Below are 27,156 nucleotides of genomic sequence, written 5' to 3' on the forward strand. Positions count from 1 at the left end.
GCCAATAGCGCTGCGTGGGCGTTACGCTCCACCCTCCCTCCCTCCCTCGAGTGACAGCAGCTAAACATGGGACCACAGGAAGCAGCCTGTTCTCATGAACCATTGATTAGACCGAAACCTCATCTCCAAATAATTCAAACTACAGTTTTGCTCTAAACATCCTTTAATAACTCCTGGTAAAAAAAAAAGCATCACTGTACAGGACATGCTAAACACATACGATCACTTTATGGTGATGTTGATGATGCTGATGTCTTCATACGGTTTGTCGGTCTTGGGGTTAACTTTGACGTTGGAGATCCTCTGGACGGCCTCCATGCCTTTCGTACACCTCCCAAACACCGTGTGCTTGTTGTCGAGCCAAGGCTGAGGGAGGAAATACAGCAGCCCGTTAAACAACATCCCAGATGAGATATTTAAGCCCTTTTCAGACATGGAATCTGTAGCGTCACCTTCACTCTGTAAAGGTTTTGTTGTCGTTCAGACGTGACCGGCCCTTTAAAGAAAGAGCCACAATGCTCGCACAATATTTGACATCTGGTGAAAGATGGAGTGGCGCTGCTGAAGAACAGCGGTGAGTTGGACAATAACCATATCCAGGATATCACCAGATTCGGTTTTCTTCCGGGCTGCATCAATGATGGATTTTAAAACTCAGTTGAAGCCTTAATTAATGACTACTGTGAGCCACGCTCGTTACTAGTGGCCCCCCCTAATAAACTTCCTCATCAATGTGATCATTTATTAGCCAAAATATGATATTCTGTTGCCCGCTTACAATCCGACAAAACCCAAGCACAGTTAGAAATGACAAGATGTCAGACTCCAACTTAATCTGCGCTGGAGCACCACTAGGGGTGGCCAAAGCTTCACAGGGGATCATAAGGCCCTCTTGATTTTAAGATTTTTTTTAATTTCTTACAAAGAACTGTAAACATTAGGTATTTTATATATATATATATATATATATATATATATATATATATATATATATATATATATATATATATATATATATATATATATAAAAAAAACGATTAATTTATCAAATTATTAATTCTTTTAATCACTGAATTTCTATAGTTAATCGCGATTAATCGCATGTTTTATCACATGATTAAAATTCTATTATTTTGCATTTCTTGCCCTGGGCAAGGGAGATAAAAGGACAATATAGACAATACTATTAAAACAGATAAAAAAAACTTAAACAACATGTGACAAGCATTTTAGGGCTTTAGTTGGGTTTGCCAATGTGAGCTACTAATGAGGCGACTTACAGTTGGAACGACGGTGACGAAAAACTGCGAGCCGTTGGTGCCGGGGCCCCCGTTGGCCATACTGAGCGTGTATGGGCGGTCGTGCCTCAGTGTGGCGTGGAACTCGTCCTCAAACTCTCCTCCCCAGATGCTCTCGCCGCCCATGCCGGTGCCAGTGGGGTCTCCTGTCTGAATCATAAAACCCTGCACACAACAAAGACAAAGATTCATACACAGCTCAATGCAGAGTCGGAGAAGGCAACGTTCACACTTGGCGTCTTTTCTTAATCTGCCAGCGCCTGTTTTTGTTTTTGAAAGATTTGTTTTGGAGCATTTCCAGCCTTTATTTTGATAGACATCGAAGAAATGAAAGGGGAGAGAGAGAGGGGGGGATGACATGCAGCAAAAGGCCGCAGGTCGGAGTCGAACCCGGGCCGCTGCGATGAGGAGTAAACCTCTACTTATGGTCGCCCGCTCTACCAACTGAGCTATCCGGGCGCCCGGCAGCGCCTGTTCTATATTCTAATCCTATGGAGTAAACCGTTTTTCAAAAAGTCCTGAGCGCTTTTTAAAACGCCACCGCCGACTTCTTTTTCCTGCAGCTCAGAGCGTCTTTTTGAAGTTGAAAAAAAGTTCAACTTTTCCCCGAAAATTAAACGCCCTACGCCAAGTGCTTTTTCGACAGCTGACCAATGACAAGCAGAGTAGCGAGACCAGTCGTTTCCAAAACAAGAAAAAAATGGGAGTCGGAGCACAGCGAGTTCTACGATGTGACCGGGTGGATCCTGTTCATGGAACTGGCTTGGTTTTATCTAACGTTAGTAGTAGCACCGCTCCCTCTCTCGGTTCATTCTCTAGATTGCTCGACTGCTTTGTTTTATCTAGCACCGCTCCACATAGCACTCTTGGATACTGTAGCAGTAGCTGTTGTTATAGCAACAAAAGACGCTCAGATGCTTTTTTTTTTTTTTTAAACAACAAAAGCGCCCTAGTCAACTTTTTCTTATCAAAAAAGTTAGATAAAGATATTAAATTAAAGATATTATCAGCCAATATTAGGTATTTTCCAAACTATCGGTACTTATAATGGCAGATGATTCTGATAATTGAATATTAAAAAAATAAAATAAAAACGGACGAAACCCCCTTCAACCATGTTCTGAGTGTTGGCGTTGCATAGTATGTTCCACCAGAGGGCGCTCTACAACCTCCCTGTTGGCAATACTCTTTGATTTTTGTTGTTGTTATTGTCTTTTTGTTCAAAAGGACTAAGTTTCATATCTTAAGTTATGCATTTCTGGATTTTTGTTTTTTAAATCTATATCGGCCAATGTATCTACAAAAAAGACGCCAAGTGGGATCGTGGCCTTACTAACCAGAGAAGAAAACCTACCTTGATCACTCGGTGGAATATGTGACCGTTGTAGTAGCCGTTCCTGCTGTGAACACAGAAGTTCTCCACAGTTTTGGGGCACCTAAAATAATAAAAATAAAAAAAGAGCAAAGAACTATACTTATATATCTTGTTAAATGTAAAGGAGACTTCTCAACAAAGCCATTGTGTTCTCAAAAACCTACTCCACGGGGAAAAGCTTGATGTGGATGTCTCCCATGGTGGTGTGGATGATGGCGCTGTCAGACACTCTCTTGGGGCCCTCGGCCTGCGTGGCGGCCATCACCTCTTCCTTCGAGGGCTTCTCGTTAAAGATGTCTCTGTCCGAGTCTGCACTCTTTGTATCCTCTGGCTCTCGCTTTGAGAACTTAAGTACAGAAAAAAAAGAATGTTGTATTGAGACAGATAGCAGTGGGAGGGAAAAAAAAAATGTTTCATGTTATTTTGAACGCCACGTTATCTCACCATGTAGAAGCGGTTCTTCTTAAACGCGGTGCAGAACACGGTGGGGTCAGGCTCCACGTTATCTAAGGCCGGGTTGTCGCACGCTTTCATCTCCACAGTGGGGGCCACGTGCGTGGCCTTTGCAACCCCCTGGAACAGACACAGCTTGACCACACGGATGTTCTCCAACTTCCCGAGGATCCGCACACATCTGGGGGACACGAAATCCAGAAAGGCGTGTCTGACATTTGACCTCAACTAGGTAGTCTACATCATTAGGTAGGGACATAGACTGGTCATGGACTTCAAGGTTTAATTAACCAAGCCAGTGTTTTCCCGTGGTTTGCGAAAGACTTGGGTGCACGTATTTTGGTGGGGGTGTAGGGGTCCTCCCTGAAGAAAATGTTGTTTTTCAATAATAAAAAAAAAAATGCAATTTCACATAATTTCGGACCAATATTATTAAGATATCTGTGTCTAAAACGTCGACAAAGCTAGAGCAGATATTAAATAAATTAATACTCAAAAAGCTTGGAAAAAATTTGCTAATGACGTCCACTGGGGACTGACTACAATCATTAGATCTGAGACATTCAGTTAGTTTTTGAAGTTTGAAGTAGTACTTGAAGTATAAGTTTGGAGTAGGGCTGCACAATATGAGGAAAATATCTAATTGTGATTATTTTGACTGATATTACAATTGCGATATGATTCACGATATTGGAGGGTTAGGTAGTTTTTGTATCATTATTCTCATTTTCATAAAAAAATAAGAAAAACCCTTTTTTTTTATGATTTTAGTGTGATTTTAGCTAGGATCTTTACCAAACAAAGAACATTTCTTTAGTCTGTATGATAGGATTTGTAGGCCGGGACATCTCTGCAGCACCACAATACTTCATTCAGAACGGTTTGATACATATTTTGCCTATAAAAAATATTGTGCACCCCCCCCCACCGCAATTTAGATATTGCACTAACTGCAATTAATTGTGTAGCACTAGTTTCAAGTTTTTTTGGTATATTCATTCGGCTTAGGCGGACCCAAAATGGCTTGGGTGCTGCACCTAATATATAATATATAATATTATAATGGCAGGGAAAACCCTGCAATCAACGCTTCAGCCAATAAAAAGACTTTCTCCACCTTCACACGAACGTACCTGTTGGTCTCCACATTGATGACCTTGATGCCGAGCATGGTCCCATAGAGCACAAAGTGGCCGGTCTCATCAAAGATGATATTTGTCAGTCGGATGCCGTCCACCTTCTCCAGCTCTCTCTCCACAGCCATCCGCCTCCCGAACTCCATGTCGGGCAGCTGCTGCCTCATCTGCTGCAGCTCTGTGAACATCTGACACACAAAGCCCAGTGTGATAAGCACGCGAATTAGCCACATCAGCAGAGATCCAGGCTGAGCGATGTGTGAGAACTTACACTTAACGACTCATCGAACACTCTCATCAGTTTCCCTGTCAGGAAGCGGAAGATCCGGACTTTCCTGTCGGACGCGATGGTGGCCATTTTCTTCCCGTCCGAAGAAAACGTGAGGCTTGTGGGATACGTTTTGTGTTTCACGAATTCGTACAAGTCCGTTCCGGTTTTGTATTCCCAATGCACGTGCTTGGGGAATCGGAATTCGCTCGGGAGGCCAGTCCAGTATTCCAGCATTCCCGCTTTGTCAGCGGAGACGATGACTCGAAATCTGGGATTCAGGCGGATCTGGGACAGCGGCGAGGAGTGCATCTTGTCGAAGACGTGGAGCGGCTGGTTGCTTCCCCGTCCGTCATAGACGAAGATCTTCCCTGTGGATTTTTCCGAGCAGGCCACCGTGGAAATGGCATCCCCGGGATTGTAGATCCACTCAGACTGGCCTGGATGAAAGCTACACAGAGGAGGGACAGAAAATCATCATCCATTGGGAAAGAGGTTTCGCCGCATCTTTGTAAACATGTTCTGCCCTTCACGTGTACACATGAAGTACAATCACTAGAGCTGGGCGATATGGAAAAAAATCAAATGTCACGATATTTTTGACCAAATACATTGGTGTCAATATTGCGGCGATATCGCAGGGTTAACTAATGGTGCCTTCACAAAATATTAGCACAATGAGAGTTTAGATAAATAACCACCAATAATGTGGATACAATGACTAAAGTGGGTAAAGGCAAATAATAGAACAGCTAGAACAGAAAAGTACATCACTTTACGGTAATGCAGCCTGTAAAACCAGGAAAAGACAACACTTGTGTCACATCACGATATCCAAAATGTAAGACGAGATCTAGCCTCATATATTGATGTTGATATAATATGGCTATATTGCCCAGCCCTAACAATTACTGTGTAATAACTCACCCCAACTTCAGCATATTGATCATGTCAAAGTTGACAACATCAAATACTTTCATGGCCTGATCATCCCCAACCGAACAGAGAAGGGCTCCTTCAGCACTGACTGCAATGCTTTCTATCACACCTGCAGAAGAGGCAAGAACAATTTCTGCTTATCGTGCCATACAATACATGTTATATTTGAGTATACGATGCAATGCAAACACTTCAATAAAACGCAAGGAAGCCAGCATTTTATTCCTTCTTCTTCTTCTTCTTCTTCTCATTAACTATAAATAAACAGAAAGATAAATAAGATAAATAATGCATACCGAGATGGCTTCGAAAGTGTTTGACAAACTCTATTCCCTCATCCTCCTTCTTCTTCCAAAACTTGACATGGCCATCCTGGCTGGCTGTGATAATGAAGTCCGTCCTGAAAAAAAGGAATATTTACTTTCATAAGAAATAAAACCTGGGGCAAACAGAGAAATAAAGTCAAAACTGTTAAGATGTAGTCTTCATTGTGAAGGAAGAGATTTAACATTATTTAAATTAGTTCAGGGACATTATAAACCACTTTCTCTTTTTGGTGATTGTTGTGGGTGTACGTATTTAAAAGAAGAAGAGAATTAAGAAGAATGGGAGATATCTTAAAATCATCACAAGTAGTTAAAGCCACTCACGCTATCTTATAACACACTTATTGCAAGTCTTCATTAGACTTATCATGGGACAGTTTTCTATAACCACTTTATAACCAGGGTTGGGCATCGAGAACCGATTCCTACTTGGAATAGTTCCAAAAATTACGATTCCAACGGAACCGTTTCTTTATTGGAATCGTTTGGAGGATTTGGTTTCAAATCCGATCATCGGCTCCAAATTTACGATGCGCAAGTTTTGGTTTCCGTTGCGGCCAGGCGCTTGTTGTTTTGGAGCACAGTAAGCGGCGCTCTAGTCTGGCTTTGTTTTACGCCGGGTAAAACTGCAAACCACCACTGAATCAAAATAACACTTTCCTCTTATTTGTAAAAATAGGCACGTGGCCCGTTTTAACTCCACCCCTCAAAGAATCGGAATCGATAAGAACCGGAATCGGAAGGAAGAATCGGAATTGGAATCAGAATTGTTAAAATCCAAACGATGCCCAACCCTATTTATAACGTTGTTTTGACACATGCTGACATACATTTGATTGATAATTAAGTCAAACCCAAACCATATAACTGTACCAGCACAGAAATTGAGCATGATAATTAATCTTAGAATAAGGTATGTGTTAGTGGACATGGACACCATGAACTAAGAAAACTGTCCCCCTGTAGGGCTAGAAACTGTTGAATACACTGTGCCAACGTTAAGGGTTAACGTTTATTGGAAAATAACTTACTTTGAGCAAACTATCTGTGTAATAACGTCTCTGTGCATGTAGCTCCGTTCATACATTGCAGCTGAGGGGAGGTTGTCCAGATAAACACGCTCATAATCGAGTACTGAGGAGAAACAAAACAAAAGTATCCAGGAGTTAGCATGGTTAGCATTGTTTAAGCAGGAGTCAAACATGTGGCGAAGTAACGTTATCTAGCTGCTCGAAACTAACCTTTCCTTTTCTTAGTCGTGATAGCTTCGCTTGGCATGGGTCCGACCCATTCCTCCTCTTCTCCATCCCCTTGTCCATCCTGAGTGTCCTCGGCTTTTCGCTTAAGATCCACATTGTTTTCAGACGCCGCCATCCCTGCCAGTTTTCCGTGTTGTCCTTTCTGTGTTACAGTACTTCCGGCCGGGGAATTCTCTCTTACGGGTTAATATCCTTCCATATTCGATTAAAACCAACACATTATTGGCCACTTTAATTTTTATGAATGATGGTTGTACTTTAATATCTAAACTGGGCCCTTTTTCATCATGTCATTATCAGGTTTTAACCATGCGTTGTTGTATTTTAACCGGGCTAGCTATAGTGGAACAAAAGTACTCTGTTGTTTCCGAGGGTATATTGTCAAGGACACTTGGGTCAAACCAAAAGTCAACGTTCGGGGGTGTCTTTAATATTGCTTGGGATTGTTCTATGTCCAGCACATATGCAGATTGATACTTACGTGACTTTATTATTCACTTGATATAATATGAAACCCTATTTACTAATTCAAATTATTAATTCCCGAAGAAATAACGAAATAAACAATGTTTTATTAAGGACCCCCACGTACTCAGAAGTAAACAATAAGCACACTTGTATGTTGGCCGATATGGCTGTAGCTACTAGCGTATAATAGTTGTCACTTGTAAAGCAAGCTAATTTAACAGTTCTACTGTTATTTAGTGGTTTATATAACGGGTTGTCATATTTAGAAGTGTCACACAGTGTAAAAAAGACAATTTTCTTCTTTTAACGACAAACGTCGGCAGCAGAATGAGCAATATTTACATCCAAGAGCCACCATCAAATGGAAAGGTGAGCGCGACTTGTTGGCTTTAATTTGAACTAACGTTACCATTTAATCCTCTTATTTGAATTTTGAACATTAGCTATGCTTCATTATATACTTTACTTTTAGAGTTTACAGCATCGATGTCGTTTAGCTACGTTGCACGTTTCAACTAGCACTATTAAAATGCAGCATTGTGATTATATTCACATATTCACATTACAATAAAATCACCAGCCTAACACTTGAACCTTCATTGTATGTCCTGCAGCTAACCTTGTGTGTGTCAGATGAAATGTTAGATCTGTAGAGCATTTTGCTTGTTTTGTTAGCTATAGGAAAATGTGGATATGATTTCTTATTTACACGTCCCCACTTTGTGATCTTTTCTTAGGTCCTGTTGAAAACCTCGGCAGGAGACATTGACATTGAGTTGTGGTCCAAAGAGGCTCCTAAAGCATGCAGGAACTTTGTGCAACTGTGCATGGAAGGTAAGTATTCAAAGGCAGTTAAAAGACTAACAGTGCAGAGCTCTTAAAACAACAGTGGTGTAGTCTAATGTATTGTAGTGGATATATATATATATATATATATATATATATATATATATATATATATATTGGCCAGAATCTGCCTTTGGGGGAGGAGGGGCCATATCATAGTGGGGGGTCGGGGCGTCCTCCCCCAGGAAAGTTTTGAACATCAATGACTTCATTTCCTGTATTCAGAGACACTTTAATGCACCAATTTAAGGTGGGATTACCTTTATTTAGGCTATGTGAAGAAGAAAAACACAGATGACGATTCAAAATATATCAAAAATATAATGGAAAGTATGTTGTTGCGTGTCATTGGGCATTTTTAAGTGGGTATATATAAATACTGGAGCATTCTTAGTGGGTATACTGCGATTACCTGCGTATCACGTAGACTACACCACTGTAAAACAATATGTCATAACAGCAATATCAGTCACCCACACATCTACAAATCCTCCCAACCCAAATAAGTAATATGAATTTATCACTGTTTTATTATTAGACACTTCATTATCCGCATCTGTTGACTTGTATGCTCGTCTCCGACAAATGTCTAGCTGTGCACTTACTAAAAGAATTTAAACCAGCAACAAATTGTACTTAATCAATTGTAAGTGTTATAATGTTCAATGTCCATCGCCAGTCGCGTCATGCAATTTCCATCACCTTTAATACATGTTGAGATAATACTGATTGCAACGGTCTTCATGGTTGGTTTGTTGTTGCATAAATAGGGCAACATTTAATTTGAAACTTATTTTAAATAACCTTGTCACAGTAGTTGGGGTATTGTTCAGTATTGTTCATCAGTACTACTATTTACTCATTTACTTTTCTGTACTGTTTACTGTCTCTATTTTCCTTGTATTTTCTACCAAATTACAGAATTATTTCCAGGAAATTATTATGAGATTTTTCAGAAATTACAGTCCTGTAAAATAAAGTGTGAGCTTATATTTCTCTATCCTGTAGGTTACTATGATGGCACAGTGTTTCACCGAGTGGTGCGTGAGTTCATTGTTCAGGGGGGAGACCCCACTGGAACAGGGACTGGTGGAGAGTCCATCTATGGTCGGCCATTCAAGGTCAGACATCTCTACTTATTTTTGGATTATTCAGTCTATATGATGTTAAAACAGAATTATCATTTTGAATCATGCTTAGCACACGCTAACCTAACCCCTATTCCCAATCAAACATTAAGAGAATGTAGCTCACATTGAAATGAACGTACCTAAGTCTTTCTTCTTTTTTTATTTTTTATTTTTTTACTTTTAGGATGAATTTCACTCCAGACTGCGGTTCAATCGGAGAGGTTTGGTTGCCATGGCAAATGCTGGCCCACATGATAATGGAAGTCAGTTTTTCTTCACCTTGGGACGTGCAGATGAGCTCAACAATAAACACACCATATTCGGCAAGGTGAATCTAAAGAACTCTATCAATTTACATAAATATTTCCATTGTGTATTCAAGTCTGTCCAGGGCCAGATATCTGTCAAAGGACATTAAAACCTTCCCTGGGGGACTGGGTTTTTGTTTGTTTTTTGAATCATGTCTTTATCAGGTTTTAACCATTCAAGTTGATGTATTTTATCCGGGGTAGCTATAGCGGAACAAAAGTACTCTGTTGTTTCCAAGGGTTTATGTTTTTATTATATTCATACTTTTTATTGATCCCTAGTGGGGAAATTACAATATTTTTCACTCAGTTGTTAGAACACACAACAACACAGGCCTGAAATACATACACATGCACAAAAGGAGAGATGTCACGAGCACCTTGGCAGTGCTTAGGAGGTGAACTGGCACCTCTCCACCTACCAGTCCACACTCCTTACTTCGGTCCATACGGTGACTTCAACCACCAACCCTCCAGTTGCCAACCCAACTCCCGACAGACTGTGCTACTGCCACCCCATTTCCCAGAACTGTGTATGTTAAAGAGTACTCCAAGTTGTGTGTGTGTGTTTTTTTCTCCAACAATGCCCACCGCAGGTCACAGGAGACACAGTCTATAATATGCTCCGATTGGCAGACGTTGAATGTGACGAGGAGGAAAGACCTCTGAATCCCCACAAGATAAAAATTGCTGAGGTATTTTCTTCTCCTCCTACTACTTTTTCACTTCCTTGATAACTTTTAAATATTCATTGTCAGTGATTTAAATACTGATATAAAACGTTTTGTCTCCTCCAGGTGCTTCACTCTCCCTTTGATGACATTATACCCCGTGAAACAAAGAAAGCCAAAAAGGAGAAAGATAAAGAGGAGGGAAAGAAATCCCAGTCAAAAGCCACAAAGTGAGTGCATAGACGTCATCTGACTCTCTGTTTGTGTCTGCCCAGTAATGTCAGAAATCTTATAACCTGCCCAGTTAGCAATGTGATCAGACCTAAACATATATGGTGTCCTTATATCTTCTTGTTCTTCTCCTCTTTGCTCCTGATTCTTCTTGTGTTCCATTAAGTCATTTTCGGTCTCATTGGGTTACCGTGCTGAAAGTCATTTTTGATTACTACATGTGTTGTTGTTGTTAGAGACGCTTCAATGCCAACTGTGTGTTGATTTTTGTAGGAACTTCAGTCTGTTATCATTTGGGGAGGAAGCGGAAGAGGAAGAGGAGATGGTGAATCAAGTGAGCCAGGTACTGAAGCACAAAACTACTCTCTCTGATGGCAGCCAGTTAAATCACAGTGAAATTATTTTAATAGTTTTTCGATAGATAGATAGATAGATAGATAGATAGATAGATAGATAGATAGATAGATAGATAGATAGATAGATAGATTTTATTGATCCCAAAAATGGGAAATTACATTGTTACTGCAGACACACAGCACACATACAGAATTTACATGAAATAATAGGATACAATATACATGAAATAATAATTATAATAATTTTTTTTTTAAATGAAGATAAAAAATACAAAGTGGAGAATGTACAACATATATATACAAGTTAGGAATATAAATTTACAACTACTTAAATAGTAATAATAAGATGTAAGTAAACCTATGTTTGTGCAAGTTCAGTGTCTACCAACTGTCAGACCAACCAAAACCAAGTGTTTTGGGTTATCATTACCATTGTCTCGCATTGCCAGAACCCTCCTCCACAGCGCTGCGGAGGAGGGTCTGAACTGACTGAATGTCTTAAACTGACCAGGGTAAACCCTGTAGACTAGACTTGTGAGAACCAAGGACTATTTGATTTGATTGTTACAACATGAAACATCTAATATCTGTAATTTATCTTGTTTAAGTTGAATCTTATGTCTTTTAAAATGGAAACGTAGTGTGCTTGACAAACCTTTGTGGTAATTGGACTTTGAAAATGGTTGAGGCTGCGCTGAAATAAGAATATGTTGCAAAATGATAAAAAAAAAAAAAATCCGTTGCTCACCATGGTTTATCATTCTTCAGACACTAAAGGGAAAAAGCAAAAGCAGCCATGACCTTCTGAAAGACGATCCCAGACTGAGCTCTGTTCCAGCAGTTGATAAGTATGTACAATGATTCATTTAGTAATAATAACGCAAAAGGCGCCTTCTAATCCTTGTCTTTTTTTCTTTGTCCTTCTACCTTTTTTAAAAGAAAAAAAAAGAAGGGGACACCAGGAGATACAGCGGAGGTACGTCGCACACCGTAAAGTCTCTTTTGTTCCGAAAACAAAGTTCCCAGAGTCACTTTTCTCTGATCTGTACATTTCTCTGGGTTCTGCCTTCCAGACAGACGACGCGACCGACGATGACGTTGAAGGTGACATGGATGCAGACGAAGAGTATGACTCAGACGAGAAAGAGAGGATGAAAGCTCTCATCAGTAACAAGCTAAAGAAGGACAAAGGCGCGGTGAAAACCACAGATCCCGGTGAGGAGGAGCGAGAGAAAAAGACCAGCCGCAGGTATGACTGCATGTTTCTGAGCCGTGTCATTGAGTAGAAATATATAAACTGAATCCAGCAGATGGCAGGTTGGTTTAATAAATAGTTTGCATGACTTGTGCTTTGGTCACAGAGCAGCCTGAGCTATATCACAAATGTCGTTCCACTTGTAACACAGCGTAACAACCTGGTGGGGGAGCTGTTGAACTGTTTAACACAGAAGGAAAAAAAAAACGTTGAGCAACCCTCCTCTGTTTTATAAATACAATTAGATAAGAAGAGACCATTCAGACGAGCAGCGCGTTTGGTAAATCCACAGAGACGGAGCGAGGACCTCGACTTAAAATAATAACACTTTTAGGGCTTTTAGAGTTAGGGCTGCAGCTAATGGTTATTGTTGATTAATGTGACGATTATTTCCTTGATTAGTTGATTAATCATTTAGTCGATTAATCATTGAAAAAATGTCTATGAAATGTCAAGAAATAGTGAATAAAAGAACATTTTAAAATGTCTTTTGGTCCAAAACCCAAAATTTTTTTAAAACGAGCGGTCGAAACCAGCAGAGGCCTAAAAACACTGGATCCTTTGTCATCCTTTCCATTTCCCATGATGCAACTCAAATGCGTCTTTAATTAGACGCCTAAATGCCCACTTCTTTCAAACCTCACACCTCCAGTTTATAATACGGGCTGTGCTTTTTTTTATAAAAGTTAAGTCTCAAAGCTGAGATAACCCCGATGACCTCACTCTGACATCATCAGGGTTATTTTCTCAGACTTCACCAAGCCCCTGCAGAGCCACAGAAGACACGTTATCACCGGCCGAGTAGCGCTCGGCGTGATGAGTAAACCCAACTTCATGTGTAAAATCGCTCTTTTTAAGAAGGTTTTTAAGAATGTCAGTGTCGAGACATGTGTCTAAAATAAGTCCTCCTGACCAATTCTCCTACTTGGTCCCCAAAATTGATCTAATGAATTGCAGCACTTTATATTTTGAACAGCATTTACATATCTTCCAGCTCACATTCTACACACTTCCACTCGCTTTCACACATTCACACACACGACCCCCACACACACACACACACACACACACACACACACACACACACACACACACACACACACACACACAAAATGGACCGACATCAGTGGACCGGCTATTTGAAACAGGAATGTTGGCACTCAAACCAAATTACTTACTGTGCTGAAGTAGAAGCAACAGTACGTCTGTCTGAGCCAACAGTGTGATTGAAATGAAGGTGAGAGTGGAAGGCGATGGTGTGTGTGGGACAACGCTAGTATGGAAAGGACCTGACTGAGACTGGAGAGAGCGATTTATCCTTCATCTCTTTGATGCTGCTCGTGTGGCTGGTTATCTCTCCTCCATATCCTCTATAACAGGTAGCCCTCAACACACATAATCAACATACCCTTCTCTCATTAGTGCTAATGGCTCGTGTGTGTGTGTGTGTGTGTGTCCGTGTGTGTGTGTGTGTCCGTGTGTGTGTGTCCGTCCTGACTGACAGCCAGCCCAATGCAGGCAGACTGTAGTATATTAAACACAAGCGCAGATTGTTTTGCTACAAGAACTGTAACCCAACACAGTGGTTTGTCTTGGCAGGGAATCAAAGAGCAGGCTGGTAGGTACAGTGTTAGCCCGGGACAAAGGGGGCATTGTTGCAGGGTGAGCTCCGCTCTCCCACCGTTGCTTTGCTTTGAGCTTTTTAGCTGCTCTGTGCGCAACTAGGAACACCAACTGGTATCTAGTCACCTGGGAAGAAGGGAAAAAAAAGAAAAGAAAAGGAGAGCGAGGATGTTAAAGGCAGCCATATTTTTTCATAGTTCTGTCTGATTCAGTTTAATGATGCAGGGCTTTTGTTGTTTGCAGGTGTACAGTGTGTGATGTGTTTAAGGACTGGTGTCCGCTGCATACTCAGGCCTCAGTTGGGGTGGGGGTGGGGGGGGGATTTACAACACTCGATTGTATCTTTTGTCTCCGAGTCAAGGCTGCTGAGACAACCTTGAAATTAGGAGTCTCCCCGAAACCAAAATAGCGTTTACATCGGGGTCAAAACTATCGTACGTTGCTATCCAGCAGCCAGATGCTATTCCACTGCAGATTGCAAAAATGCTTGGACTTGTTCACATTCATGAGCGAGCTGCCAAATAATGGCGGGTTGTACCCGGACCAAGACCATTTTTAAACACTTTAACGATGATTCACGATCAATCAGAAGGGATCCCTGTTTATACTAAGTTTGTCTCGACGCGCTGTGAGGTTTGATGTTGTTGGTATCGCTGGTTGAGCTTTTATGCTCCCAGTTTGACATTTCTTTTATGTTACTATTGATCAAGTCTGGTTTTGCTGTGTTTGAAGTAGGCCTCTTTAAGGGGGTTTGCTTTATAAAAGACACTACTGAATGAAGTCCCAAAAGCAGCGTATGTGGTAGTCGCCACTTTTGTTAAACCCGACGGGGCATGACTGGGGAAGCAAAACGCTTCCATATGGCTGTGGGACACAGTGGGAGCTGCTTCTGCCAGCAGGGCCTGGCTCCCTCTGCTGTAGCTCAGGCTGAAGATAACACAACCACACTTCCTGTTATTTATATCACTTGTTATCACGTACTTATGTATGGTGTATACAGTGTGTGGCAGCAGGCTTTAATAATGCAGACTTTATAATAATAGAGTCCGTAAAAATCAAGGTGCAAGATTATCACATTATCCACATAATGTCGCTTTACAGAATAATAACTAAATACCTACATATTTGACAAGGTTGAACCAGTGTATTTGTGGCATTTTGGCTTAAAGATCAATAGTTAGAGATTAATTTTCTGTTCGACCGACTAATCTTTATACATAAGTTGTATAATTTTGTTCATTTTTAATTACAACTTAATTCATTTGTATTCAGAAATAGGATCATATCATCATGATATGATTCCATTTAAAATCAATAAGTATAATGTGGAGTAATCACCCAGCTTTATATGTGAATGACTCGTTACTGGGGTCAGGAATGTAAAATATTGTCAAATAATTTTTCCGTTTAAGTCCGGTAGCGCTCTGAAAAATCAGTTTGTGTTCCTTCTGGCACTCTGCCATACAAGTGTGTTTCCCACTGCCACTAAGGATTATTTTAATAATTGATTATTCTGCTGATTTAATCACTATTAAATGTCCAGCACAATTTAGTAGACCCTGAGATGACGTCTTCAAATTGTTGTTGTTTCATCCGACCAACAGTCCCAAAAACCAAAGAGATAAAGTCAACGACGACAAAAAACTGAGAAAAGCAGCAAATCCCCACATTGGAGAAGCTGCAACCAGAGAATGTTCACAAAACGATTAATTGGTTATCAAAATAGTTAATTTTTCGAACTGACTAACAGGCTTACTGATGAATTGTCTGTTCTTTGCATCTCTAGTCTTCACCTTGCTGGTTCTGGATTCGGTCTGCTGCCACATTGCTCTTTAAGACAGCACTCTTCGAGCCTTGTGGACAGTGTAACTTAAATGGGACATCAGACACTAATTATCCTGCCCAAGTGGCCGTAGCCCGGACGCTGCGTCACTCGCTATTAATTGGCTGCACCTGTCTCTTGTCATCGGTCATAACCCAACGCGGTCTCGAGGAAAGGTTGCAGAGATCAAGAAAGCATTCGCCGCTGCTGTTCTGCAGAAAACTGCTTGAGATATTCCAGTTCTTGGCAGCGGGATTGTGTATGTTTTGGAACTGCCAGGTTTACACATCTCTGGCCCACTGTAGCATGTCTGCCCCATATGGGGCACTTGCTCGCTGGAAACAGTTCCAGACAGCGATGCATGTCTAGGAGGAGGAGGGGGTTAAGACTGTTTTTTTTTTGTTACAGAATAAAAAGCCAGCAGAACGCCACTTGGACTGTGATCAATGTCAACATTTGACAATGTGCACATGCACTTTGTCTTTTACTCTCAAAAGCAAGCAACATATTATCAGCGGAATAGAAAATTCTCGACTAACTTTAACTGATACAAGTGTCACGAAAAGATCTGCTGGATATCTTCAATCACGACTAATTAAGAAATAGATCTGGGCAATAATTGCGAGGCAGACAAAGCGCTCTGAAAGATGAACCTTGGTCGGCTGCATGGGTAATGTGTTGGTCTAGATCACTCTGCAAAGTCATGCAAATTCCTGTGTTGAGGTTGGATTCCTCCACTCCAGCTCACAGTTCTCCTTGGCTTTTGACCAAGCCATGGAGTGCCCCCTGAGGGGAGTTCACCCAGCCATCTTGTTATTCTAGCACATTCATCCACATCACTTGCTTCAGTCGTTAGTTTAAGTCCAGCATAGCAGGGAGAAGCTGCTGCTGCTGCCGCCATCCTTGGGTGTTCAATGTTTACCTTTTTAAATACACATTTGACTTGTTGTGGCTATATTTTAACTTAAACCAGTTTGACTTTATCAGTAAATTACATGTCTCGAATGTACCTTGAAGGCCGGAAAATTAAAATTGAAGAGAAATCCAAAAAAGGCAAGTACGCCCGCTTGTACATTTTGGAAAAGGATTGAATTTTTGATGAACCATACAGTCATCACTGTACTATTTTTAAGGTTGTCGAAATTCCTGTGTCAGCCTCAGACTCCTGCCAGACACTGGAGTATTAAATGCAAGGTTCTGAATCATGAGAGAGTTTCTTGGTCTTCTGCCAATCACTTCATATGCTTTCTTTATGAAAAGTTAATCATCCACAGCTCTCTGGGTTTCAAGGTTGTTTTTTTTTGTGTTTTTTTTTTTTTTTTACTTTCTAAAAGAGTGACAGCAGCTGGTAGACCGAGGCTGCTGGGACTAGAAGGGATTCACAAAAAGCATCCATAATGCATCTAGCTTTGCCCGTTTCGGTTTGTTCATTATTGGATGACACCATGAGTGGCTTTTCTATCTCTGTTGGCCTTATGGTTTTTAAATAACCATCAGAGTCTCCTCTCCTGCTGGCAGATGGAGCGTCCTTTTGGATGGACATAGCGAGGGGACGCTCCAAAATCCACTTCTTCCATCCTTCATTTCATCTTTCAGGGTATAAATCACCTGTACTGAATATTATTCTTTATGGTTTTATTTTTTTTTTTAGATTTGCATCCAGAAATTGGTTTATAATTAAATGTGTTAAGAATACACTCAAATTACAAAGAGAAAACAAGGTCCAAGGCACCCTTCTTGTGAAATTATTTAAAAGGCCTTTGTTTAGATGGCTATTTCATATCGAAATCTTACATTTAAAATAGAACTGGGCAGCAACCCACGCTTATCGGCACAAAGCAGCCTTCTTCAGGGTGACGCACCTTCACACTCCAGACTTTTTTTGCTCCCTAAGTTACGCTCAAATTACAATCGGTTCTGTTTCCCCTCATGCTTTAGAGCCAGTGCCAGACTGATATAAGTGCTTGTAAAGCTTAGTTTTTAATATTGGACAATGTATTTCGTTGACTGTGCCTGTAGTTTGAGGTATTAAGACGTGGGAACCTAACCAACTATTAGAAAAAAGGGTTGCTGTTTAATATTTAACATTTGGAGTACATTATAAAACGGGTAGCTCAAATCAAGCAATCTGATTCTTAGGGGTGATATAATAACCATGTATAACACCTTCGATTCTAATTGCTCTGCACATGAGTTATCACTCCGCGTCTGAGAAAAAAACAACTGTACAGTTTTGTTAGTTTTATTTTTGTTATTTTGTGTACAATTATGGCCAACATGTAATCCTTTTAAATGTCAAATACGGATAACCGTTTCGCCCTCAATCGGAATATAAAATACACATGTACATAATACTGAAGAAATAGTGATTTATCTAGTCTTGTCCAAAAAAAAAAAAAAACGTGGTTACAAAATAATTTGTAGTGTGGTGATGTGAGGGTCTTGAGAGGAATTTGCTGAGCCGCAAGGTGTGTCTTAACAGGTGTTATTGGGGCTTTTCCTGTCCTTTCTGGCCTCTTTCTCTTTATTGGCACCGAGGCTGTGGAGACGATTGTTTGGCTGTTGCCTTGGATACGTCTCTTGTTTTCCGAATGGCAGCATGTCAAGGCAGGCAGAAAATGATCACTCAGTCCAAAGTGTTCCACGCTGCAGAATATATGTATAAAACCTCACCTCTCAGTCCCGGAGAGAAGAGCCTTGCATCATTCTTGACTCATAGTTGGATATTTCAAGGGCCTGACAACGCAGTTATAGAGTCATATGAAGTCCTCACAAAAGCGTCTCAAAAATCACGATAACATTCCAGAGAGTTAAAGTACCTTAGCAGAAAATAACAGTCTTCAAATGTAGACCGTTCCCGAATTTATGGTCATATTATTTTGCCCAGTAATCACACATTTCAAACAGAAGATAAACTGGCTGCTGTTTTAAATCGACGTGCAATAGCCAAAAAATAATTTACATCCGACCTGATTTCCCAGGCTTTACCTGTTGTGTAACATGTAGTCTCGCTTTGCCAGACCATCCACACGCTGCGGAGCGGAGGAGGGTCTGGCTAGTCCACACAGCGTTCTGGGACAGGAGGAAAACGCGCTCTGGTTTATTGGCATTTCTTTAAACCAATCACAATCGCACGGAGCCGCGGCAAAATAGTCGTGCGAGAGAAAACTCAGATTCAACAGATAGTCTAGCTAGCTGTCTGGATTTACCCTGCAGAGATCTGAGGAGCAGTTAACCATATTCCTCACAAATCCACCGGAGTTTAGAATTCCAACACAAAGAAACCAGAAGGTAACAGACATGAGCGAAAATACATCCGGCGGATTATCCTGCGGCAGCGGAGCAATCCCGGAAGTGGAACGTCAATAGGGCCGCTCCCTCTTAGTCGATTAGTCAACTAATCGGTCGTTTTGGTCTTAGTCAACTTAGATTTCTTTAGTCGATTAGTCTTGTTTTATGCTTTTTTTCATGCTGAATGACTTATTTCCAAGAAACGTACGAGCACATCTCTGGTAAACACAAGAATTAAAGTGGTGCTTTTGCATGACTCTTTGCGGAGAAACACAGATTTACAGATCTGTCGATTAAATCAACTAATCGATTAGTCGATACAGTTGAATGAGCATTAGTCGACTAAGAATTTCTTCAATCGAGCACAGCCCTTAACGTCAAGGATATACACTATGTAACATGTGACATTGTGATGGGCAGTTATAGTCTTTGAATAATTTTATTATTTTTGCCAACCTCTGGATTTGTCACATCTAAGTCTTTGTCTCAGAAAAGAGGTTTGTTGCCATTGCTCCTAGACAGAGCTGAGCTGACCACTTCCCCACACCGAGCGTGACTCTGCCAACCAGTTCTGCTCCTGGCAACTCCGTCTGGACTCAGCTGCAACATTTTCTTCTCCGGGAAGGGAGACAACAAACAACCGAATGTCTGTCTGACTGATTCCTCATGTGTATCCTCGGGAGCAGCAGCGGAGAAGCTAACGAGGAAGAGACGTGACATCAAATCGGCCACAGCTGTTAATATTTGCCAAGGCACTTAGAGTTAAAATATCGCACGGTTTGATGCCTCGATGCGTTGCCACAGACAATGTCAGAGATTTCACAAAAGTAACATGAGCGTTGGACAGCTAGAAAACAGAAGAATGTAAGAAAAGGATATAAGTGAACGTCAGTCCAGAGAAGCAGATGTAAGAAACAAAGGCAGCCATTGTTTGGTCTGGAGATGCCTCACATGTTTCTAAGCCAAGGGCCCAGACTGTGCAGCTTACCTGTGCTTTGTGGCTCCGCAAGAGAATGGGACAAAAACAGAGCTGTCAGGCAGTACAAAAATATTATCATTTCCTAACATAACATATCTGCTCTGCAACTGGCAGTAGTCTCAATAATGTGAACAAGAGCAATAATCAGCGTTTGCTGACCCTGGTTCAGACTTCTAGCCTTTAGCTTCAGGGCCACCTGCCAAAGGGGATGCTACCTTGAGTCAAGGAAGCAAGGATGTGCCTTGGCCTGCCTCTGTCATGCAGTTAAAATATTTTATGAGTGTGGCTGGACATGAGCAGTGCCTGTAATACTTAATGTTGTGCCACTTGAGTAAAGGAAGTATAAAGTCTTTCATTACTCCTGCCACTAACAGCGTTTGACAGTTGTGTATTTCATGTTTCACAGGACATTTATTCACTTTATCTGAATATCGCACGACTTTCATCCAAAGTGGTTGGGCTCTGATTTACATGCATGTTCACTGTGTGCATATGTAGAGGCGTGGACTCGAGTCACACGACTTGGACTTGAGTCAGACTCAAGTAATGAATCTGAGGACTTTAGGCTTGACCTGACAAAATCAAAAAAAGTCTCAGAGCTTCACTTGGAATGTAACACCAATGGCATTTCATTTTGTGAAGGGAACATCGTGACTCGTTTAGGACTCGAAGCACAACGTTTTTGGACTTGGGACTTGATTTGGGAATTGTTAGTCTTGACTGGGCACTTGTCTGTATTGACTGGGAACTTGAGCTTGGGCTTGTTGGTCTCTACTTGGGACCTGTTAAAGGTGCTGTAGGTAGGATTGTGAAGATCCAGGACTTAGCCAAAAAATTTGAACATTGACAACTTCTCAGTCCCTCCCCCCTTTCTGCTAAAGCCCAAAAAACACGCCCCACACACACACACACACACACACACAAGGGAGAATAAATGTGTGTGCATGAGCAGTGATTGACACTCAGTTAGACACCCCCCTCTGGCCCTGATTGGTACATCTGACCAGGGAGTGGTGGATTTTTGAAAATCGCACTACAGGCTGTAGGTGGAGCCAGAGGAGCTGGATTTTTTTTTTAAATGACCGGCTTCATGTAGTTCTACTGGAACATAGGGTCAGTTTCAGCAAATATGACAGAAAGTTAGTTTTATAAGTCTTACCTAATGCACCTTTACCTGGAGACTTGGCTTGAGACTTGGTTTGGGACTTGATTTGGGACTTGCTGGTCTTGACTTCAAAGTTGACTAGAGATTTACTGCTCTTGACTTGGGACTTTATTGACAAAATTATAGACTTACTTGTTACTTGCAAAACAATAATATTTCCCCACACCTTGTGCTTATGTACAACTAAAAGGTTTTGAAAAGCCTCAGACAGCAACACTTATTTTGTTAAGGCTCCATCAAATTCATTGGAGTAACACAAGCCTTTCTTCATTATGACACTCGCACGCAGTGTTTTATGTTTGTTTTATATACCCACCTAATTAGCCATGAACATTACATTTTGAGAGGCAGAACAATTGATGTTTGTTTGTGGAAAAACCAGTAAGACGGTGGGTGTTGATGGATTTGTTTTAATGATGAATAACCTTGTATAACAGCAGGAGCCATCGGAGCCAGAAGTCCGCTTTAACTGTCCACTATACATTTGTCACGACTGGCTTTTGGCTGTGAACCTGTTGTTCTGTCATCGTTCTTGTCTGTTACAGCTTTAGTCTTTCATAACCGTTATATATATATATATATGTGTTGAGTTTTTAACTGCATTTCTAACCTTACAGTGATGAATTACGGAAAGAGGCGCGACAGTTGAAGAAGGAACTACAGGCCATAAAGCAAAGGAAAGAAGAAAGTTCAAAACCTGAAGTAGATGAAGCCAAGGAGGGTATGTGAGCAGATTTTATTTTTTTTGATGGATGTGTATGACTGTTACTCATTATCGGGCGGATGATAATATACTGTACATGTATCTCACCACAACTAGGTGCTTGAAAAAGAACTCTTTTAGCACGGAGCTGAGTGTGAACGGTCTCTTAGAGGGTGGTCCGTGCTACATTCTCTGCTAATGGACACTTACACAGGCAACCCTCTGATTTAGTCAATTAGTTGCAGACGGCTATTTTTCACCCCCCGACCCCATCCAAGGGTCTGCATTTTTGTGTTAAGACTCACAGAAAGTTGTGTGGGTGATATTTTTTAGTGGCTTCCATAGTTGCACATCAACCCCCTTGTGTGTTTGTTAGTTTGCAGCTTTGGCCAATGGGAGTCTGTAAAAATCTGCCCCCAAAACCTCCCCGGGTCTTCACCACACTGCAGTCTTTCATAATGCTGTCAATCTTTGTTGATTTTTTTTTTTTTTGCTGATGCTGAAACACATTTTTGAAAATTACAAAAACCACTTAGGCACAGAGGTTAGCTTGAGGCTGTGTGTGTGTGTCTGTCTGTGTGTGTATGTGTGTGTGTGTGTGTGTATTGTTAGTATATATAGTTCGTGGGGGGTTCTGCAGGGACCAGTCTAACTGCGGGATTACCACCCGCCAAAAATTGACTGGAGACCACGATGGGCTTTTGTTGCTCAAACATAGTTTTTGTCTCCACAAACACTGATGGTTTTATTGTTTAAAACACAGACACTGAGGCCACTCTTGACTTGCTGCCGACTGATTCACGATTTAAGCATAAAATACAATCATTACATTGTACTTTAATACAAAGATTAACTAAGGTTTTGTTTGGGGCTGCAACAACGGATTATTTTCATAGTTAAATAATTAAATTGTCGATTATTTTCTTGATTAATCGATTAGTTGCAGTAAATCAGTAAAGTGATGCAGTAAACTGCCGTGACCTAACGCGACACGAACACACAGAACGTGGAAGGTGTGTTGTTGTCGCCACAGCCAGAAGACACATTTTGTTTCAAATGAAGCCGGAGGCAGCAAAAAAAAAAAAACACAGCTGGCAAAACCATTTAAAAATGGCGGGTTTGTTCAGGACACCCCCCTCTGTCGCTTCCACGTCACCTTTTGGTATCGCCTCAGCTCGCTTGCAACCTCGACTGAGGTGGTACTAAAAAAAAAGTACCTGTCGGCAGGTACCAGGGACTTTTTTTTTCGTAATGGAAAACCAAAAAAGGCGAATAGAGGCGAGGCGAGCAGGTAACATGTGATGGAAAAAACGCCATTAGTGTTTCCTAAAGCCCAAGACGACGTCCTCAAATGTCTTGTTTTGCCCACAACTCAGAGATATCCAGTTTACTGTCACAGAGAGGAGAAACTAGAACATATTCACATTAAGAAGCTGGATTTAGAGAATTTTGACTTTTTTCATAAAAATGACTGGAACCGATTAAGCGACTATCAAAAATAGTTGGCGATTAATTAAATAGTTGACAGCTAATCAATTCATCTTTGCAGCTATAGTTCTGTTGGTGTGTTTGACTTAATGTGTTGCTCCTAGTGATATCTGCATAGAGTTAAGCTGTTTCTATAAACGCCCGAGGCACAAAGAGGCCTTCTCTTAATAGATCCAGTGCTAAACTCAAGTGTTGAGTCAGTAACAGGCCTGCATTGTTGTACCGAGTGGCAACTAGCCTAAGCTCCTCCATTATCTTACAAGGTATTTCAGCTCTGCCGAGGACCTTGGTTTTGTGCTTCTCAGAGGCAGGAGTTTCTATTTGTTTTTAAGATAATTTTTTGCGGGACATTTTTAGGCCTTTATTTTCACAGGACAGATGCAGACACGAAAGGGGAGAGAATGACATGCAGCCAAGGGCCGCAGGTCGGAGTCGAATCCGAACCCACGGCCTCTATAACCTATATACGTGCGCCTGCTCTACCAACTGAGCTGGCCCAGCCACGCAGAGGCAGGAGTTTCTTAAAAAGAGTTCCTCGTTACATTTCTGTGTTGGAATCAAAAGTTAATTCCATTAGATGGAATTCTAAGATGTCATGGGCCGATGGCCACTGCAGGGGAGACGGATGTCTGCTCAAATGCTGTAAATCCTGAAACTCAGCTCAGCCACAGAAGAACACTGTGGTGAGGGCTCGTTTTATCTCATCCCACTGGAGACACTGGACAGCACACACACACACACATATTAAATATAAAATGGAAATGTTCCCATTCTTGAACTTATTACTTGTCCTGAAGAATCCATTGTACAAAGTGCTCGCTGACATTGTTTCTGTGGCCAAAATGAAAATGATTGATACCTGATGATTGAGGCATATGATGCAGCCAGGCGTGTACCGGGCGACCAATCTCAACGCCCGTTCTAGAATAGTTTTGTTTTGAAGGAGGAAGTTACTTTAGTGCTGGACTCGGTCTAAACTACCATATTTGGCGAGTCCAAGACGAGTCCGAGACAACAGAAAAGCGCCTTGAGTCCGGATTTAAGTACTACAGCCCTGCCAGTAGTATTACACCAGCCTCGAGGCCAAATCGGGCCAAGGGCATAAAGTGGGCGTGCCCTTTCCTACTTCCTATCCTCCTACTTCCGGAGCCCTTGCCCGGGAACACACGCATTTTCATTTTTGATCTCAACTACACACCTGTAAAGTTTCCTGTTTTTTTGCACGGTTGCGACATTATTGTGGTGACAAAATCTGGCAGCAGACATATAAACACCTGGCAAAGTACTCAAAACTGCCTCTGTGGTAGTTTTCACTCGATGGTGTTTTAAGCCCCCAACGTCGACTTCAAGGCAGCGCTGCGTCCGTCGAGTTCAAGGCACCTAACCCTAACCATTGCCTAATCCTAGTGCTTTCCAGGCAGCGCTGCCTGACGACGTTGGGGGGCTTAAACACCAAACACCGGTAGTTTTTGCTACAGTAGGTATCTTCAGAATCACATTTTGCCATGATGACATACACACACACCAAGACTTACAAAGTGAAAACAATAACAAGCTTTAAAATGTTGATGACACACCAATTTTGCGTCTCTTGGCACTTGAATAATATCTCTTAAGTTGGATAGATGTTGTACCACAGTCGTTGTACCACAATTATTGCAGCACAGCTTTTGTCATAGTAAAAGTCACCATACGGTTTTTGTTCATTTTTTTGGGGGGCTTTTAAATTAAGGTTAGACTCGAAGATGATGTTTATTTGTTTCCTATATTAGTCTCAGTGTAAAGTGGTTGTTTTAAGATCCATACAGTCCCACAGTTTTGCCATTAATCAAGCTAAAGCACGACTGCAACTACTGAAGCTGAATATGTGACCCTCACAAGCATGATAAAACAAATATGGAGGAAGTTACCTTTTTGTCATTTCCATCTTTATTCAGTCTTCTGTTGCACACAGCCCATGGATGCATACAACAGGAAACAAAGTAAAGATTTTCCCCTGCAGTGGTCTGATTTGTCTTCCTGTAATATTGCTATAAATGTGATCCTTGACCTTCCCCTCTCACAGTTCTGCATTAAGTCAGTCAGTGCCCATTCCTCATCCTCCCCACCCGGCCATACGGCTGCTGGCATGTGCACGACGTTGATTGGAGTGAAACGCAAATTGTCTCTTCAGAATTCACCTTTTTCCCTTCAGTTTTCATCACATAAATTATAGCATGTTCCTGTAGTCTGGTTTTCTCTTTCTTGGCATGACCGCTGGGTGCCAGAGCCAAAAATAAGAGAGCCATTCTGAAACCACTGTCCATTCAATACCCACCCTAAATGATGTGGCAGCAGTCTTTATCCCGCTTAGATATTATACAGGTTATGCATGTGTGTGCCCTTGGTGTTTTATTACACTGCCGCCTGTTGCATATTGTTGCAGCAGAGGGATATTTGAAACGGCAATTACCTGTGATCAAGATTAGCGTGTTATTTTGTCTCCTCAGTATGCCTTCGGACAGTTTTTGTCCATGTTAGTGTTTTTTTCACAGGACAGTCTTTCAGTTGCATACCGGTAGTGGAAGATGGACAGTTGGTGTTTTATTTGTTTTTTTTGATTGATGATCAGCAGTAGTGTTGCGTCACAGCTCGCCGCTGTTTCCCTGATTGTTTAACAGAGAAGAGGAAACTGTTATCCCACAGAAGAGGCCTTTGTCGTCCTCAACATCCTTTGGTTGCGACGTCAGCAGCTTGATTTGTAGCCCCCCTTGAGCCCAGGTGACAGGAGAGGGGAGGAATGTAGTTAGAAAGGCCATCAAACTCAAAGATAGTAGTTAGGGACAACAGCTGGAGAAGGTGCTGTGTGGACCTCGGGGCGTCATCAGTCAGCATGTCATAGGCTGCAGCAGGGAGGCAGAGGAGGAGAGGTGGCTTGGGGGGGGGGGAGGTGGTGGAGGAAAATCACTTGTTGGTCTCATAAATCAAGAGAAAAAGGTTTGCCCCTCGAGCAGCAGAGCAGACTTCCATGTTGAAACTCGGGGAAGCAGGGAAAGTGTTGCACTTAGATTTCCACGGCTGCGTTTGGAAATTGCAGTGATTGCGCCATTTTTTCAGTATTCGCAGCCTAAAAGCTCAGAGAAGCGAGAATAATTGCGTGGTTTTCTCAAATGACAGCCGACTCAAACGCCCTGTGGGACTGAAGCCTTTCGTTGTTACGTTCCCCCTGAGGTGAACTTAGTTCACATATACCTATTTATTTGCTAAAGAAGAAATGTGAGTACTTACTACATGAGTGAAATGTCTTCCAATAAGTGGATGGCTATAAATGACATTATAACAATTAATTTGAGATTTAATGAATTTGTATTTTATATTTAAATGTAACTTTATTGTTATCTTTACTTAGCCTGACAAGCCAGACCCACATCAAGATGTTGGGTCTGGGAACTCCCCATTGGCAGGGATCAATCCGAGGGTCGGGATAAACGGTTGTCTTTCAAATTCCCTCTGCTCGCAATAGGATAAGTGCTACAACCAGGCAGAGTAGTGTTCATTTTGTCACCTATTTTTAATTCAGTCTTGTGCCAAATGTCCTTGTTAGTTTTATTCATATTTAGTCATTCACATATTTTTTTTTGTTAGTCAAGTTTTAGTCAACTAAAAGTCTCGTCATTCTAGTTTGAGTCAAAAGAGAACTAAATATATCTTAGTCAAAACATTTTAGTCTTTTTTTAAATAACAAATTATTTCTGAGATTATTTCTGATAACCATTTCAGTCAAATA

The 27,156-nt window shown here is 41.3% G+C and overlaps 2 protein-coding genes across 2 annotated transcripts in view; one reads left to right on the plus strand and one right to left on the minus strand.

The window, feature by feature from the left end:
• Window positions 1–151: 151 nt before the first annotated feature.
• Window positions 152–7,363, minus strand: ppwd1 (peptidylprolyl isomerase domain and WD repeat containing 1). The gene is made up of 11 exons (XM_039778962.1): window positions 7,037–7,363; window positions 6,827–6,929; window positions 5,766–5,869; window positions 5,458–5,578; window positions 4,534–4,981; window positions 4,260–4,450; window positions 3,118–3,307; window positions 2,838–3,019; window positions 2,653–2,734; window positions 1,281–1,463; window positions 152–366 (listed from the first exon to the last, which is right to left on the minus strand). The coding sequence occupies exons 1-11, from the start codon at window positions 7,167–7,169 to the stop codon at window positions 223–225; spliced, it is 1,881 nt and encodes a 626-aa protein (XP_039634896.1). The 5' UTR covers window positions 7,170–7,363; the 3' UTR covers window positions 152–222.
• A 292-nt stretch (window positions 7,364–7,655) lies between these two features.
• The window catches only part of cwc27 (CWC27 spliceosome associated cyclophilin), a 29,020-nt gene continuing 9,519 nt past the window's right edge, over window positions 7,656–27,156 (plus strand). Inside the window, exons 1-11 of the mRNA XM_039778963.1 lie at window positions 7,656–7,891; window positions 8,260–8,356; window positions 9,377–9,489; window positions 9,683–9,826; window positions 10,403–10,501; window positions 10,604–10,707; window positions 10,982–11,051; window positions 11,833–11,912; window positions 12,004–12,040; window positions 12,138–12,313; window positions 21,817–21,920. Of these exons, the coding sequence (XP_039634897.1) occupies window positions 7,850–7,891; window positions 8,260–8,356; window positions 9,377–9,489; window positions 9,683–9,826; window positions 10,403–10,501; window positions 10,604–10,707; window positions 10,982–11,051; window positions 11,833–11,912; window positions 12,004–12,040; window positions 12,138–12,313; window positions 21,817–21,920 (1,066 nt within the window). The 5' untranslated portion in view covers window positions 7,656–7,849. The remainder of the gene's footprint in view (window positions 7,892–8,259; window positions 8,357–9,376; window positions 9,490–9,682; window positions 9,827–10,402; window positions 10,502–10,603; window positions 10,708–10,981; window positions 11,052–11,832; window positions 11,913–12,003; window positions 12,041–12,137; window positions 12,314–21,816; window positions 21,921–27,156) is intronic.

This window comes from Perca fluviatilis, chromosome 17 (assembly GCF_010015445.1).
Source record: "Perca fluviatilis chromosome 17, GENO_Pfluv_1.0, whole genome shotgun sequence".
NCBI lineage: Eukaryota > Metazoa > Chordata > Actinopteri > Perciformes > Percidae > Perca > Perca fluviatilis.

Bases quoted from the DNA above. Each gene is read 5' to 3' on its own strand.
- ppwd1 (XM_039778962.1), bottom strand. From the start codon at position 7,169: ATGGCGGCGTCTGAAAACAATGTGGATCTTAAGCGAAAAGCCGAGGAC. The intron at 5,579-5,765 runs GTATGCATTATT...CCTCTTCTGCAG, and splicing joins ACACTTTCGAAGCCATCTCG to GTGTGATAGAAAGCATTGCA. The intron at 1,464-2,652 runs GTAGGTTTTCTT...TGTTGTGTGCAG, and splicing joins TATTCCACCGAGTGATCAAG to GGTTTTATGATTCAGACAGG.